General features: G+C 32.4%; 1 protein-coding gene across 3 annotated transcripts in view; it reads left to right on the forward strand.

Moving 5' to 3' along the window:
* SLTM (SAFB like transcription modulator) overlaps positions 1–18,273 on the forward strand; it is a 40,096-nt gene that overhangs the window by 12,713 nt on the left and 9,110 nt on the right. Inside the window, exons 4-14 of one of the 3 annotated variants that reach the window (XM_039865466.1) lie at positions 127–324; positions 1,210–1,257; positions 8,847–8,874; positions 10,176–10,644; positions 11,247–11,296; positions 13,434–13,552; positions 15,320–15,469; positions 15,692–15,795; positions 15,892–16,058; positions 16,527–16,612; positions 16,824–16,987. In XM_039865466.1, coding sequence (XP_039721400.1) covers positions 127–324; positions 1,210–1,257; positions 8,847–8,874; positions 10,176–10,644; positions 11,247–11,296; positions 13,434–13,552; positions 15,320–15,469; positions 15,692–15,795; positions 15,892–16,058; positions 16,527–16,612; positions 16,824–16,987 — 1,583 coding nt within the window. The remainder of the gene's footprint in view (positions 1–126; positions 325–1,209; positions 1,258–8,846; positions 8,875–10,175; positions 10,645–11,246; positions 11,297–13,433; positions 13,553–15,319; positions 15,470–15,691; positions 15,796–15,891; positions 16,059–16,526; positions 16,613–16,823; positions 16,988–18,273) is intronic. The other 2 variants (XM_039865468.1, XM_039865467.1) reach the window with 2 other exon arrangements.

Here is an 18,273-nt window from a genome sequence, read left to right on the forward strand (position 1 = left end):
CTTTGGGAATAATGTCAAAATATAGTAAAATTTAAAACATGTTAGAGATGTAAATTACCAAAAACATTGGTGGATAGTCTACACTACCTTGCCTCTAGTTGTACCACATTTTCTTACCATTAAAAGGACTGTGAATTGGAGAATCAAGAGGCACAGGAACAAGACGGAAATGACGAACTAAAGGACTCTGAAGAATTTGGTGAAAATGAAGAAGAAAATGTGCATTCCAAGGAGTTACTTTCCGCAGAAGAGAACAAGAGAGCTCATGAATTAATAGAGGCAGAAGCAATAGAAGATATAGAGAAAGAGGACATCGAAAGTCAGGTCTTTAGCCAGTTTTTCTAAAATGTGACTCAGATAAATTAAGCACTATATAGTAAAAAACCTTTTTTCTAGTTCAATGTGGCAGTCAGAATTTTCAAAAAATATATTTTTAAAGTTATGTATAATATCACCCAGAATCCTACCACCTAAGATGACCTTTGTAATTATTTATCTTCCTTATGTACATATATATATTTTTACTTAGTCATCATGTCATAAATTGCTGTTTTATATAATATTTTCATATAGCATAATGACTTCATAATCTATATGTTATACCATAATATATTAGACTGCTTTCCGTGTGTCCAAGGGCCACTCTTTAACTTGGGACATTTAGATTTTATGTTTTCTACTCCACTATGAGTGGGTGTACCAGTTTCACTCTGACCTTGCCAACATTACCTGGTGATAAAAATTTTTTTGTTACTTTAGTAGATATAAAAGATTAATTTGCATTTTTTGATTATTATCAAGGGTGGGGGAATTACTTGCGAAAGTATAGTTTAAAAGCATGTAATTAAAAAAGTCTTTGAATGAAGTAGACCAATTGTCCTGCTTTGAAGTATGTTAGTATGTCTTAAGTAAATCAGTGGTTTAGGAAGTCAGTGCTGTTAGTACTTAGTCATGCATAGAACTCTTTTATTCTACCTACCTTAATAGATGAAGGGCTCAAGAAAGAGGTTTTTCTAATTCTCTTGTCAATGTCACTTTTTTGTTGGTGTAAAAAATATAGTCTGAATTAATAAGCATTGACTTAGTACTCAAGGTATCGTAGATACTGTACAGAACATGAGGCAAATAATAATTGGATATAGCATAAAAGCATTCTCATGTTACCCAGATATTTTGTAAAGCAAAGCTATTGTATACCCTTTTACTTAGGAAATTGAAGCTCAAGAAGGTGAAGATGATACCTTTCTAACAGCCCAAGTAAGTTTACATTTAGTCCTATGTATTTGATATTGTGGGTGGAAGGGCTTAGAAGAGGAATCTTATTTTGACTTCATAATTCTCTAATTCATAAAACTGCCTTAAATTTAATACTAAGTTATTTATGTGGTATATACAAAATACCTAAAATTGACAGCCTATCTGTTGCCACAAAGGTATTTGGAAATTATAACAAGGTTCCTACCATTTTCAGAATAGAAACGAAAATAGTCTATCCTTTCTGGAAAACATAAATTTGATTACTAGTATTTTGATAAGTTTATATTCTCCTTGATTTTTTTCTGTCATTTTAGTATAATATGTCTTTCGAAAGCATTAATATCTTTTTCAAAATTTTATTTAAATTTTTGTTATTTTAACATCCTTAGGATGGAGATAGTATAAAAATGATTAAAATCTCTGTTCTAGAAACTTACTTGGGGATGTGTATGTGTGTAGAAAATGACCGCTCTCCTATTGTGTGTTAAAGTTTGTTTTTGGTATATGTGATATACATGGCGTATGTTTTAAAGCATGACTTACAGATGCTATAAACATATTTATAGCTCAATTTCTGCAGGTGTTTTTAGTTATTAGTATCTTTTTTCTTTCCCTCATATCTGTACTCAAGAATCCTTTGTTTGTGTATCTTTAAGGAATATACTTACAAATAGAGATAGGGTTTCCCTCTGTTTACTGGATTAGGAAAAATGATCAGTTCTATTATTTCCTCACTGTAATATTTACTAGAAGCGTATATAGTGGGATTTATGTTCATGGACTGCTTAGCTGATTGCTTCTGGTCATGCCTTCTTTCCTGCAGCTCTCTTGCCTTTGAAATGCTGGTGAGCCACAAATGCTGGTGAGACTATCTCTTGGCTCTCTGGGCTAATTGCATTGGAAGAAACTACATTTCTGGGAGAAATGTTTCTAATAACAGAATATTCAGGCAGGAAATGTGGTAGGCCTGTGAAAGTCTATAGACTTGTCTCCCACACTATCCCCAAGTACGTTCATTTCTGAGTGATAAAGAGTAGATGAGAAAGATTAACTCTCAGATTGGGGAGTGCCTTTTCTTGATTATTAATTTGCATAAAGGTGGAGTTGAGCTCTTTATATTATTTGGCAACTAGCTTTTTCATTTCCTTCAAAGGCCTGTCCTATAGTTGTGCTGGTCGTGAGTTGTGTGAAGGCATCATGTCTAAGGGTCCCCATTTCACACATGAGACTATATTTTTATTACAAAAATTTAATGATGGAGGTAAAATATGGAATGGGTGCCTTTTTCTAATTTCACAAATTTTTATGGGCTAGAGATGGTCTTACTCTACTTCCATCCTGATAATGAAAAAATATATTTATTTCTCATCAAGGGACAAGTTTTGCCTTATTGTATCAAAAGATAGGGAGGTTATATCTTCAGAGAAGTTCTCTTCAAGCAAAATGACTTTTTTCCTCTTTCCAAATAATGTATAGTGAAACATCTAGAAACATAAATGTTTCTGGATTTCATCATGATCTAATGCTTCTTAACATTTCTTACTGTGTGTATTAAGGAATACTACACAGAGTGGAACCATCACCTGTCTTCAGCTTTGATCTATTTATGGACAGTCTTGTTTATTCTATAGCTCCACTTTCCTTTTGTGCATTATTGAAACAAATCCCGGACATCATATTTCGTCTAAAAATGTTTAGTATGTATCTCTAAGAAAACTCATATTTTACATTAGCACTCTTAACAGGATTTTAATGTCATCAGATATATGGTTAGTATTCAAATGTTCAGTTGTGTATAGTTTTTTTAAAAAAAATAGGTTTTGTTTGAATTCAGATACAAATAAAATCTACACATTGTGATTGATTGAAATATCTATTTAGGTCTCTTTTAATCTTTAGGTTTTCCCTCCATCTCCCCCTCAGCCCCCTTTTTATTGGTTGAAGAAATTAAATTGTTTATCCTACAGAGCAAGGTTTGGCAGAGCTTTTCTCAAAGGGCCAGGTAGAAAATATTTCAGCAGTTGCGGGCCATATGGTTTATTTCACAACTATTCAGCTCTGCCATTGTTTTGTGAAAGCAGCCATAGACTGTAGTTAAATGAATGGACATGGCTGTTTAAGTAAGAACATTTTTTAAATGAGGCACCTAATGTAGTTTGCCAACCCCTGTGTTGGGCTTCCAAAGTTTAGATTTTCCTGATTATATTCTTATGGAATCATTCAACATTTTCCTCTTTACTGTATTTCCTTCCTGAAAACTGATAAGTTGGTTATAGCAGGGGTCCCCAAACCCTGGGCTATGGACCGGTACCAGTGTATGGCCTTTTAGGAACTGGGCAGTGCAGCAGGAGGTGAGTGGCAGGTGAGCAAGCAAAGCTTCATCTGTATTTGCAGCCACTCCCCAGCGCTAGCATCAGTACCTCGGCTGCACCACAGATCATTAGGCATTAGATGCTCATAGGCATGCCAGTCCCTGGTACCAAAAAGGTTGGGGGGCCATCCCCAACACATGTTACTACTTGTGTTCTTCCATTTAGATGCACATAATATCTGCTTGTATCTTCTTGGATATAGTGCCAGTCATTGATGACACATTCCCCATTGATCAAAGTGGTAATATTCTAATTCTATCATTTCTTCCTTATTTATTAGTAGGGATGTCCCTAGAAAGAGAAACTTCTCATCTATTCAGTTTCCCAGTGGTACCGTTTACAAAAGAAAGCCAAGATATATGTTTGATTGTTTTCCTTTTATTTACCAGTTTTCAGAATAATGAGCTGGTTCATTAGCATCTCCAACAGTGACTGATAAGCTTTTTTTTTTTCTTTTTATCTCCCTTAGTTTCATTTTGAACTCATGGGTTTGAATATATTTAATGTATTTTAGTGCATTGTAGTTATTCTTATTAATGCTCAAATTGTCCCATCTGTAACTAATGAGAGCCTCCTCAAGTTGGCCCTTGAATTCTTTCAACATGATCCTACTTGTCTTGATTGCTTCCTTGCTTGCTGGTATGTAATGATGTTTCATTTCCTTCTCTAGACCTAAAATTAGCCATTTTTTTCCCTTTTACTGGTAAATGGTACAGTGATAGAGAATGTGTGGGGTTTTTGTTTGTTTTTACTTTTAAGATAGAGTAGATTTTGAGTTCAAAGGATACTTCTAAGTTATTTCATTTATCTCAGCACACATACAATAGTCTTAAAATGATACTACCAACACCACCACCATGATTACTAAAAATAATTTAAGATTCCACCCCCCCCCCCCCAGTTTTATCTCTTCTAAGGATGTACCTCTCTAGGAATGAACAGATTACTGGGTTCTAGACTAGCTCTGCTCAGAACGGTTATACTATCCACCAACTAATACATACTTATGTTGACGTATTTGATTTTATTCTCAATATTTAGTTATTTCTTTTAAAAAATTTTGTTCTATAACTTCTTGTGAGTCTATAATTATTTCAAAATAAGTTAGAAAATTTAGTCTGTAAGTATTTAAAATATTTACATGGTTCTAAAGTCAAAACTGTGAGACAAGATATATTCCAAAAAGTCCCTTCACCTATCCTTGTTAGTAAACTTAAAATTTATGATTTATATTACTGTTAGTTTGCTTTTAAAAATATAAGCAAATAATATATTTACATAGAGATGTATTTATTTAAAGCCAATCTTTAGGTTTTGACTTAAAACTTAAATCTTTAGCCTTTAGTCATTAGCCTCTAGGCAGTTTGTCGTTCAAGATAGAATTTGGTTGAAATTCTGCTTTTATTAGTTACTAACAGTATTGTGGCTTTGGGCAGATTCTCAGTCAATTTTGGTATCTATAAAATAAACATAATTCCTCCTTGCTAGATTGATGTAAGGAGTAATCGTAGATTCTGACACATAGTACATGTGGAATTAGTGGTTATTTGTACTATTGTTTTAATAGTTTTAGGATACCAGTTACTTGAGAATTTTCTGAAAGTTTTTCTCAAAAATGTTTACATTTGCTAATGCTCTCTTAAAAATTTCCTCTAGTCTCAATCTCTTCTATCTTATTTGATAGCACTGTATATATTCCTGTGCCCCTAACGTTTCACTAATTTGAAGGGTCTTTCTTTTTTTTTGTCAAATGATATCTCTTACCTCTCAAAGCCAGATTTATCTCTGTCTCCTCCATAAAGATTTCTCTAATATCTCTCTCATGTAATGCTTTACTATTTACAGAGAACTTTTTACACCCATTATCTTATTTAATTCTATTGGACAATTCTATTGTCCTATTTAGGTCATATGTTAGTTCTATTTTATGGGTAAAATTCACTTAGATGACAGTACGACAGAGTAAAACTTTTTCGCTGGTAAAGACAAGATATATACCTAGGTCTCTCTGTGGTATTCTTTTCACTAACTCCACACTAGTAAATGTTTTGCGAATTCCAGTTGTACTTACACACTGTTGCAGTTAAGCTCTTAAAATACGTAAAAATGAGCAGTTAGTTCAGTCTCTCTACCTATAAACAGCAGTGTCAGTACTACATTTATTCAATAAATTCATTCACCAGCTATTTATTGAGTTCTTATTATGTGTCGGGTATTTTTGTATTTCCCATGATCTTTATAGCATATTGCCAGATAGATAGCAGGCGATTAGTTGTTTAGGGTGGTTTCGAAGGTTTATTTTAAATCATCCAGTCTGAATGCAACGTTTACATACAAGTCAGGAAAGGAGGACTTCCAGAAGAGGTCTTCTTAGCACATATATGTATGTACATGTGTCACAAGATTAATTTAGGGGAAGGTAGTAGAATGAGTATATAGTAAACACTTACATTAACTAGAAAATAAGTCTTTGGCTTGCCTTTGTCTCTAATCATTGCCGATTCTAGGATGAAATAAAAAAGAAATAGAGAAGCTTTGTATATGACACGGCATTTGACTAAAGGTTGTAGATAGATAATAACACGAGTACCTACCTTACAGAGCATTTGCTTCATTTTCACATGTAAAATACATTTTTTCAAGATAAACTCAAAAAATAGTTAATATAAAATGATGCTTTAGATTGTTGTTACTTATTTACTATGTTCTTTATTCTAAAAAAAATGTTTTTAGTGGAGGAAAATATTTTCAAATAAGGTGCGTATCATGTCTGTGCATATATATCATTTAGACAGAAAATTTTTCCCGTTGTCTTGTATTTCTGGATTTGTTTCCTTATTGCAAGAATTGTCAAGCTTATTTTTGACTTTTGGTTTAACCTTAGTAGTGCTATATTTACTACACGTACTGCACAGTAAAACAAATATGCATTGATATATGGCTCATCTTTCCTACTAACCCTAGTTAATTTTGTTCTTCACCCCCATTGAATTAATTTTATGCTCTAGAAGCTCCTTAGAGCCTTCTCCTAGGAGCATTTAAGTATATGCAATAAGGCTAATGTTACTACTGTTTTGAGAAACTGAAGTTATGAAACCCTTCAGAAGACATGTTGAATAATTAGGTAAATATTTAAAAACTCCAAAATAAGGCTAACCTTATTATGTTAGTAGCTAGAAGGAACATTGCTAATTGGTAGGAACTGTAGCAGAAAGGATTTTGTTTTTATATCACAGTATTTTTAAAATTACTTTTTAGAATAGCAAATGATTTGGCCATCTTTTTCATGAACCTATCAATATTGCATCTCTAAAAGAATAACTTGGAAGTAGTGTAGTGTTGGCATCACAAGCAGATAAAGGAAAGATAAGTTATATTTCTCATTCATTGGTTCTATTTTCGAGTAAAAGTTAAGATATTCCAGTTTACTTATCTCTCCAAGATAAATTACTAAACTCAAAGAGAGTTTGTAAGAAAAAGATTTATCAATAATTCTAGCATAACTCATCCTTCATTTGCTACCACTGCCTACCTCTCCACTCAGTTAAAGAATTTTTCTTTCCTTTCTAATGCTACAGATTAGAAATGTAATGATTAAAACCAAGTTCCAGTACAATAGTTTGTTCGAATACAGCAATACAGTACAACAAGAGATCATTAGAGCACAATATAATGGACTTATATAGTAATAAGATTCACATTGCTACAATAATTAATGTATTTTGGACTATTTTACTTTCTAAGCTTGTGACTTAGTTGGTTCAGTATTTTAGTTTCCTTCATATTACTTTAGTTGTGTAAAACAATTGGTCATTCCTTAATTGAGGCACTTGTAGATTAACTTAAAGTCAAAAAATAATTTAAAATGATTTCTTAGAATCATGGTAGTTACCCAAATGTAAAATTTTGAGCATATTGTAAAATATCTAATATTTTTAAGGAATATGTGCTTTTATATGAATCTAAAATTGTGTCGTAAGATAAGTATGCCATTTAAAGTGTTGTTTAAAGTTAAAGATTTAAAGTTAAATTTTGCTTTAAGTCTTCTTTCACTGCCAGGCTGTCACTCTAAAGCATGTGAGAGGTTCCTAAAGTGTACTCCCTGGACCAGCGGCATCAGCATCACCTGGAAACTTGTTAGAGATGTACATTCTCAGGCCCCACTCCAGACCTGAATCAGAAATTCTGGGGTTGGTACTGAGTAATTTGTTTTAACAAGTCCTCCAAGAGATTCTGATACAGACTCAAAGTCTGAGAACCACTATTCTAAGGCTTTGTATGTAGTAACCTCACACCACCTTGACTGAAAATGACCTACTTCATCAGGTTTTATTTTAAAAGGTATAAATTACAACATCTCTTAATTTTTTTTCATTATTGGGATTATAATGCACATTACTTTGCTTATTCATTATGATCTTTAATTTAGAAAAATGTTGGTTCTATCTTTGTGTGATTACTTTAGGTATTTTTGCAGTATTTGCTTGATGTAAATAGGTTTTTTCCTATGTGGTATTCTTTTTTTCAAGCTAGCACATGCTTAATTATAGATTAGGTGAAGATACCACATATTTTAAAATTAAAATCAATCATTTTTTAAAAAAATGTATGTTGTTTTGATTTACCTGTAGCACAGATACAATTTTTAAAGTGGCTGGCCACCAGTGTCTATGTGACAACTATGTATTCATTTTTAACAGATAAGAAGGAATGCATAATTTGAAACTAACTACTTTTATAGTCATCCTCCTTCAGAGATATCTAAAAAAGGAATGTGTTTTTTGTTTGTTTTGTCTATTTATATGCATTTAAGCTCATGAAAGTGTCTGTCTTCAGGTTATATTTTCTGATACTATTTTGTATAGTATGCCTTAAGAGTGAACTGAGTTACATAAAATAATCAGGTCATTCTTTTTCTTGGCAGCTCTTTGATGTGAGTAAAATTTGGTTATATAAACTAGCTTTGAATACTGGAAATAAATCTAGTTCATTGTTGATCTAATCTTTGGAGGATCTGCCTGTTTTCTTGTCTAAAATCATATATTCATTTGTCTAAATGGGTTCTGGTTTTGATTGGAATTTCCTACAGTTGTTAATGATAGGTATCCCTAATTTATACTAAATTATATACCAATTTAAGTTGACTGATTTTTGTGCTATTACTAAAATCCAGTTTAAGTGAATTCATTTTACATTTGATTATTCTTTGAATTTCAGGATGGTGAGGAAGAAGAAAATGAGAAAGGTATGTGTGATGTTAAGTAGAGTTTAAAAATTGCTGACATTAAGAAAAACAGTAAATTATGTGAAAATAAAGCATTCCTTATTTGAAATTTTATTTTCCAAATAAGTTTATTTTTAAATTTATCAATTTAGTGAATTAAGTTAGATCTTGATTTTATTTTTCAATTGGTTTTAATTTTTTTTAACACTTAAGATATGTTCTAACTTAAAGATACATATCAGTTACTGTAGTAACACAATTTTAAGTTAAATAAAACTAGCATACGGTAAGTTGATTGCATCCATCAGACTGGCACTTCAGTAACTCATATGTACTTAACTAGAGTTGTAGCTTGTAAATGGATAGTTAATTTTGCAACTCTAAAAATGGTGGGTCACCAGGAGACTGACATTTTGCTTGCTGCTCAAACTTTTATACAGTCTTCTGACAGTTTCAGTAGTTTAGGAGAGCTGTCTCATCCAATACAATTACAGGGACCTCAGTAGCAATACATGTGGTCAGCACGAGATTATGGAAGAGATCTTGGACAGAAGTCAAAGGATCCTACTTTGGACTAGAAAGGACATGGAACAGGGTTCTAAACAAGACAGAATAAAAAGCCTAGAAGCAATAATGAAGTGAAGCTAACTGAAAATCTCCCATGCCTGAAGCCTCTCTATTTTGGGGGAGTGCAAGACATCTTTGAAAATGATAATTGCAGGACTGACTGGACAGGATGAAGACTGGAAATAACCAATTTCCTGAACATAATGGAGCAGGCCACCTTTGGAGCCTTCTGTAGCAGTTTTTCATATGATTCTGGACTACCCAAGAATTGAATAAGAAGAGCGAAAAAGATGGGCCCCTAAAATACTTCGAAGACTGACTGATATCCTCAGGACTGTGACCTTTCAAGATGTCACCATAGGAGTTCTGAAGGTCACAAGGGTTAAATCCCAAGAGGATTGGAACATTGAATAACAAACCTTCACATTCGTCGCTATCTCATAGAGGAAATAAAGTCTTCCATATGCCATTAACATATAACCAGAAATGAAGAGCTATTATCCCCAGAATGGAACCGTTTCCTCACTTTGTTGTTTGGTATCTGTATGTAGGGATCATTTTTTTCCATGAAGAATAAGTGATCCTGGGTAAAGGATTGTTTATGTTAGTTAATACCCTTGTGTTTTTTTTTTCCCCTAACCTTCCATCAGTGCTAATAACTGGCTTTATATTTTCTAGGTCCTATTCTAGCTTATGAATATGAAATTGTTTAAACTTCTTGTTTTGCCATATTTATTCCTGTTAAATCCTCTTAGATATAGCAGGTTCTGGTGATGGTACACAAGAAGTATCTAAACCTCTTCCTTCAGAAGGGAACCTAGCTGAGGCTGATCACACAGCTCATGAAGAGATGGAAGCTAATACGACTGTGAAAGAAGCTGAGGATGACAACATCTCGGTCACAATCCAGGCTGAAGATGCCATCACTCTGGATTTTGATGGTGATGACCTCCTAGAAACAGGTAAAAATGTGAAAATTACAGATTCTGAAGCAAGTAAGCCAAAAGATGGGCAGGACGCCATTGCACAGAGCCCGGAGAAGGAAAGCAAGGATTATGAGATGAATGCGAACCATAAAGATGGTAAGAAGGAAGACTGCGTGAAGGGTGATCCTGTCGAGAAGGAAGCCAGAGAAAGTTCTAAGAAAGCAGAATCTGGAGACAAAGAAAAGGATACTTTGAAGAAAGGGCCCTCGTCTACTGGGGCCTCTGGTCAAGCAAAGAGGTTTGTTTTTCTATGTCAGTTCTTTACGATACTGAATTCCAGCATTCAATAAGATCACTCTACATTAAGGGGGTGGCTTCAAGACCGTGTACAATTATTAGTACTTATGATCCTGCCTATAATATTTTTGACCGTCATAAGTTACTTTAAAAAAAATTTCAAGATCTTCATAATATGCAGTGTGTTCTACTGATTGCATTATCGAATTGTCAGCATATATTTGTTTTTTTTGTTGTTTTTTGTTTTTTTCAAATTGACAATTTTTTTGTTTTATTTTTAAAAATCCTTGTGATGATGGTTAATGAACAACTATCAGTCCTAACAACACAAAATGAAGTCAAGTCCCAGTCCTGAAATCTGGAGAAGATGGCCATATATCCACTGAATAGAATTGTCAGAAAATCTAGATCTTCAGGCATCTTGGGGAAAATGAGTGCAAGAATCCTAAGGGAATCATTTGTTCAAAATAACAATCTAGGCCTTTGGAATTGTTAATTTGTATGAATAGCACTCGTTTGAAATATAGTCAATATCAAGCTGTTCGATTTTTGTTTTTTCGTTTTTTTTTTTTTCAATTTTCTTCTGGTGATTTGCTTCTTTAGCTCTTCAAAGGAATCTAAAGACAGCAAGACATCATCCAAAGATGACAAAGGTAATGGAATTTTTCCTATTTATTTCAGTGGTAAAATGCATATTTTCATTGAAAAGGAACAATTGCATGGGGTTTTCTTTGACATAGTCCTTAAAATTGACATACTAAAATTTTTGGGTGGCCTTTCTGTAAACTCTGGAATTAGATAACAGCTAACTCTTGGTATGATTGAAGCATTACTCTTTAGTTAATTTGGTATGTGTTTTTAACATTATGTTCTAAGGAACTGTCTTGAGTATTAATATAATAGGTATTTCATTTTCTTACATCATTTCAGAAATATTTTGTCTTTAATTGCAGTAATTTGTAACCTCTACACACCACCACAACCTTTTCCCTGTTCTGGCTAGTAGGAAATGTGCTATAAATTATATATAGTCGTGGAGTGTAATATTTAAAAGAAAATCAGTCTCTGACATTTGGTTTTACTTTCTTTTTTAAATCAGGGTACACGTCTGTTAACATAGCCAGTATTAACATTGTCACTATACAGTATGTTTCAGTCTTTCAGAATTTAACTACCTAATTTAACTTACTTTGGGCTGATAAGAGTCTCAATAGAAAAATAGTTTTATTTTAAATTCTTGTAAGCTTGAAGTATTGATTGCTTTCTGTTCTTGGGACATCTCTCATTATCTCATGGCCATGTGCTATAGTTTCATCTTATATATATGCTGTCTACTTGGGAAATATTTCTTGGTTTCTAAAAAAGCATTTTAAGAGAAATAACACCATTCAGCTAATACTAAGTCCTAAAATGCTTCTTCAGTGCCTTAAAAAAGGGATATTATATATCCTCTATGGTTTATTTAAGTGTATTTTGTTGGCATATTTTAATAGTTGGCTATTTTAATGATTTAGTAATTTACAATTAATTGTTGTACCCACGTCCCTTGCAGTTTTGGTTAATAGATAAGATATAATAAAATTTTAAATGATCCTATGAATCATTAGTAATAGTCTTGATTAAATGTTAACTTTCTTCTGTTAAAAATTTTATCTGCAATTAGAGGATTACTGAGGCCCAAATGTTGCTGGTAACATAAAAAAGATACACAAACTTCTGGTTAACATTTCGTAAGATAAAACATTTTTTTTTGATAAATGTGTTCCTTAATAGAAATGCAGCAACCATTAATACTTGAAATACTTGAGTCACGTGTGCATTGTCTTCTCATAAGTCTACATTGACAGAAATTTCTCAACTAAAACTTGTGGCATGTAGTTTTAAAAAATATTGAAAAATTTACCTTTTCTATATATAATAACTTGAAGTTATAAAATTCTTTACTTTTAATTGATTATATACTGTTTCTCTTAAAGTGGGTAAGAATTGTTTTCCAAATAAAGTCGTGAATGAAAATGTCCCCTTTATAATAGCACATTTGAAGAAAAGCACTGAAGGGTGACTGACTAGGCCTGTATTCTAAGAAATGACATCTCTGTGAAACCATAATTTGTCTGTGGAAATGATTCAGCTATTACTATTCTAAAGAATTTTAAGATCTCTGATCTTATTCTTGTAATTTTTTATTAAATCTAGAGTTATTCAGCTGCATATAACTTCTCATTTTCTTTTACACTTTGTCTAATAGACAATGAAAATGAGCTGGTTGGTTAGTCTTTGTTATTAAACATTTAAATTCTCGAAAACTATCCCTTGCTTTGACTTTTCCCTTTTACACTCTAATTTCTCAGGATCTAAAGCCCACAACAAATAAAGGTAATTAAGCAGTCTGTACATTCGTAGCTGATTGCTTCCTGGTTGCCTGTATTCAGTGTAGTGGTAGAGTATAAATTATTAAACTTTGAACAGCAAAACTAAGACATGTAATTGATTTTTTTTTACCCACTCAAAACTCATGTAGTAGGACGTATACAATATTCAGACTTGTTTCCTCACTATAGTTATTATTACCCTTTATTGTGTTGGATTTTTTTTTTTTAGTTTCACCTTAAAGGTTTTATTTTGTGTTTGATTTTAATAATAGTAAATTCATAGGGTTTTGATAGAGTAAGGTCATACTGTCAAAATTAAATGAGAGAGATTAATAATTTTGAAAGTAAATGGTCCTGATAATTGTGTTAAAAAAATCCAGTTGAGATACTTAAACATCTGATATTACATCTGTTCTAGGAAGTACAAGTAGTACTAGTGGTAGCAGTGGAAGCTCAACGAAAAATATCTGGGTTAGTGGACTTTCTTCTAATACCAAAGCTGCTGATTTGAAGAACCTCTTCGGCAAATACGGAAAGGTACATTCTTTTCACCTTTTTATCCATCTTTCTGGTATGTCTGTTTGAAAAGGGGATTATATTCAAAACAGTATTACATAGAATCTTCTAATTTCTGTTTCTGTTAGAACCTTTATAGGCATAATTATTGAGTTCTGTGGTAATGGTGAGTTTCACATATAGTCTCACTCTGGGCTCTGTGGACCTTTGTGTAAAAGTTCATATTTTGAGCCCATTTATGTCAAGGACTGAATTTTATTCATATTTATCATGATTTTTCTAGAAGCTAGAATTGTGGAGGCTGATCTGGTCATCTAGAAAATATAGGTAGACTAATATTAGACAGTGGGATATAGAATTGGAAAACAAACTGATGTGGTCCTTGTCATACAGAATCCATTAAAGTGCTGGATAAAATGTAAAATGGGTAAAAATGTATATACTTAATCAGAAGTCGTGATATATGCTATGAAGGAAGTGTACAGGGTGCTAAGATAGCAAAAGGGAAGGCTTTACTGTGGTTTGGTTCATTAGGAAAAATTTCTCTGATGTAAATGGGAGAACTAACGGAAGAGGAAAACAGTAATGAATTGTGTATTCAGTTAATAGTTGTTGCATTAAATTGCAGTTGATCCGTAACCCTTAGGGCACTCACTACATTCTACCTTATATTTGAAACTACATCATATATTAACCTACTATAGTGTAAGCTCTTTGATAACAAGTACCTTATCTACTATACTTTGTGTGTACATGTTAGGCTTTCAGATATTTATTAAATTAATGACCAGTATTGGTAAACAGCCATTAATGAATATTACAAAATCTGTTCTGTTGATTTTAGTTTTTTTTCCCTAATTTAATTTAGAGAGTTGCCTGAGCATTAAGGAAGTTCTTATAGGCGTCAGATACAGAACACTGAGAATTGTATTCCCAGGATCAACTGTGATACACTTTTTGTTTTATTTTTAATAATTTATTGTTAGAGATAGAAAAACAGTATTTTAATATTAGTATTTATTAGGGCTAAAACTATGTAATAATTATTGCATTTGATAAAATGGTTAGGGCAAGTTAGAGATAAAAACTGATAGTTTCCAGCCATCTCCACCATACAACCTCCTACATCTTGTTTACCTCTTTCTGGCATTATGTCTCTGTTCTTCGTTCTGCACTAGATTGTTCTCTCTCACTTTTCACTTATCCATCCCTACCTTATCGCTCTTAATTAATCCTTTTATAGAACTGAAATTGTCACTTTTGTATTGATAATATGTTTTAAAAGATATAAATAGATGAAAAGTGTCTTTTAAAGTGTATTTTTTTAGGATGCATTTTTAAGGCCATTTTTTTATATATGGCTGATTTCTTTATTTTTGAAAGCTTGTATAAACTCATAGAACAGTGTAAACAAACACCTACTTAGAAAACTTTCTAGACATTTTTTTCTTTAAGAGAAAATTTGGCCCTAATCCGGTTAAACAAAAATCTATATTTCATTAAGTATACTATCACTTCATTGATGTGACTAATTGTGTTTTGTCTGTGTACTTGAAAAAATATAAAGAAAAACTAGAAGTAGGTTAAATTGTTTTTTGATACTTTAAATTGTTCCCTTGAATGTTTCATTTAATAATATGTATCCTAAATTTATCCTTTATCCTGAATTTGCATATCCTAAATATACTTTTTAATTTGAATAGTCTCAGTTCTGAAGTTTTCATCTGTTTAGAAATATATGTAGTTGTGAAATTGTAAAAATTAGTAAAGTATAATCTTATTTTATAGGTTTTGAGTGCAAAGGTAGTTACAAATGCTCGAAGTCCTGGGGCCAAGTGCTATGGCATAGTAACTATGTCTTCAAGCACAGAGGTGTCCAGATGTATTGCACATCTTCATCGCACTGAGCTGCATGGACAACTGATTTCTGTTGAAAAAGTAAGCTTGCCTAACTGTTTATAACAGGTAGGTTACTTTGAGGGCTAGATATTCTCAATTTAAAGATGTACTGGTAGGGGTAGAATTAATTATGCTTTTTATTTTTATGTATTCAGTTTTATTTTTTTACTTCTTTGTTTTTCAAATTATCAACCATTAACATTTTTTTATAATCATAAAAATGTAACTTTAAAACAAAGATTCTTTGTTTAAACCTTTCAGGTTAAAGGTGATCCTTCTAAGAAAGAATTGAAGAAAGAAAATGATGAAAAGAGTAGTTCAAGAAGTTCTGGAGACAAAAAAAATATGAGTGATAGAAGTAGCAAGTAAGAATTTTTTTTTGATAAGTACATAGATTTTTTTTGGTACATTGATGAAGTAGTTCTCATTCTGTTTTTTCTTGTGTGGGGTGGTATGGTCAGGACTCAGGCCTCTGTCAAAAAAGAAGAAAAAAGGTCGTCCGAGAAATCGGAAAAAAAAGAAAGCAAGGAGACTAAGAAAATAGAAGGTAAAGATGAGAAGAATGATAATGGATCAAGTGGCCAGACTTCAGAATTGATTAAAAAAAGTGAAGAAAAGAAGCGAATAAGTACGCTATGTACCTTTCTTCTCAATCCCTTTTTAATGCATTCTACAACTTAAGTTTTACAGTCAAAGGAAAAACTTGAGATTATAAACCAAATAAATATTTAAACTTTGTTGTTATGTGTTACTGTTTTAGAAAAGGAGGTCTAACTGGCCTAATTGTTTTCTCTTTTTTACTTTTGGCATCAAAGGTATTCCTACTAAGCCCCTTTACTATTATATGTGGGCTGACTTAAAATGATCATTGATTTATAGCTGTGTAGTTAAATTTTGGAATCTTTTAGGATAACTGAAAATATTTATGGTAGCAAAGTAAGCTTTTTCTAAAACCATTGCATTTACATTCTTATAAAATAAGTAGGATATTTCATGTATTGGTTTGTGAATATTTGGCTAAGAATTTGGCATTTTTACATTGTTTTCTTTTTTAATGAAAACTTTTAAGACATTTATTTATCAAATTTTCTTTTAGGTTCAAAGAGTCCTGGACATATGGTAATACTAGACCAAACGAAAGGAGATCATTGTAGGCCATCAAGAAGAGGAAGATATGAGAAAGTAAGTCTCTGAGAGGGAGGTTTTATACAATTCACCTGTTTCCAAAAAAAGATAATTCAGTATCTCTGGAAACATTTTTGCATATTTCCATGCTAGAAAAACTAAGAGAAAGGGAATGTCATGACTCATTTAAAGTAACCAACTGAACTTGAAAAATAAAACCCCAAATTATTTTAACATCTAGTCCCACTATAATTTTTTTTTTCTGTAGATTCATGGAAGAAGCAAAGAAAAGGAGAGAGCTAGCCTAGACAAAAAAAGGGACAAAGACTACAGAAGGAAGGACATCTTGCCTTTTGAAAAGATGAAGGAACAAAGACTGAGAGAACATTTAGTTCGTTTTGAAAGACTGCGACAAGCGGTGGAACTTCGAAGGTAGAAAAAGTCTATTTTATAGTGTCTTTAACTGTAGGTACATATTTACACTATAGGAAATTGCATTCCCACAGAAAGCTCTTTGCCACTTTTAAGAATTACAGTAAAACCTAATTGTTTAAAATTGCATAGCATTTTACAATTTACAAAGTACTTTTCCATCTGTTATCTCTATCTCAACAGTTCTGTTAGGTCAGTTATGCCCATTATATAATTGAAAAAAATGGAGGCCCAGAGAGGCTAAATGACTCTTCCAATGCCACATTGCTAATGAGTGGCAGAGTCGGGACTCAGACCCAAGTCTTCTGACTCCAAGTCCAATGCTCTTTCCTCTCCAAAGCTGCTGCCATAAAAGATATGACTTTAAAGGAAAAATCGATTTTTGAAATATGATAGTCTCAAGATAAGCTATAGTTCAAATAGTATGTTGACATTTTAGGAAAAATTTATTGTACTTTGGATTAGAGTCCAAGTGAAAGATTTGTCTTATGAACCTTATTTTGTTCAAGTTATATCCCAAAGCAAGAATTCTCATTAAAAGAAACAGAACAAAACAAAATATCTGTTTTTCTGGCAGTAACTCAGCTGGTTACCATGAGTACCAGTTTGCTTTTGTATGTCAGTTTTTGGATTCCACTTAAAGTATTCTTGTGAAAGTTTTTTATAATATAAATTTTGAAGTATTAACCTGTTTGATTGAAAGGTACTTACAAGATTTTATCTATTCATTCACAAGAGTATTAGGAACTACCAGAGATACTTTTAGGAACTTAAATAATACTACGATTGCTACACACTTGACTTAAAGGAAGTAATCCTTGCATTAATGAAATCAATTTCCCTTTTTTTTGATGAAGTACAAATATGCCGAGCTTCCTTTTTGATGACAGGTTGAGAGGAGCATGAGAGTGGAAGCTTCTAGAGCAACAGTTCTCAAAACCATCAGACCCACACCCCATTTATATAAAAAAAGTTGCAGTACCCTGTTTATTCTGAAATGAAATTGATATATAATAAACCTACCTATATAAGTAATTTCCAAAAAAATAAATGTAATGCCTTATCTCTAAAGGAAAAATGAAAGTAATTTATAATGAAGCATATATTCCAGATGTGAATGTTTAGGCATGACTCTCCAGAAGACTAATGAAGTAGTCACATGTTCGTACCCCTCTCTTAGACGCAATGAAAATGTGAAAGCTACAAATATAGACTGATACTGGTGTGTCATATTGGTGAGTCAAAGACCAGGAGTGGTATTGACATTATGACATGATTTCTGAAAT

The sequence above is a fragment of the Pteropus medius genome, unplaced genomic scaffold, assembly GCF_902729225.1.
Source record: "Pteropus medius unplaced genomic scaffold, Ma_sr-lr_union100, whole genome shotgun sequence".
Taxonomy (NCBI): Eukaryota; Metazoa; Chordata; class Mammalia; order Chiroptera; family Pteropodidae; genus Pteropus; species Pteropus medius.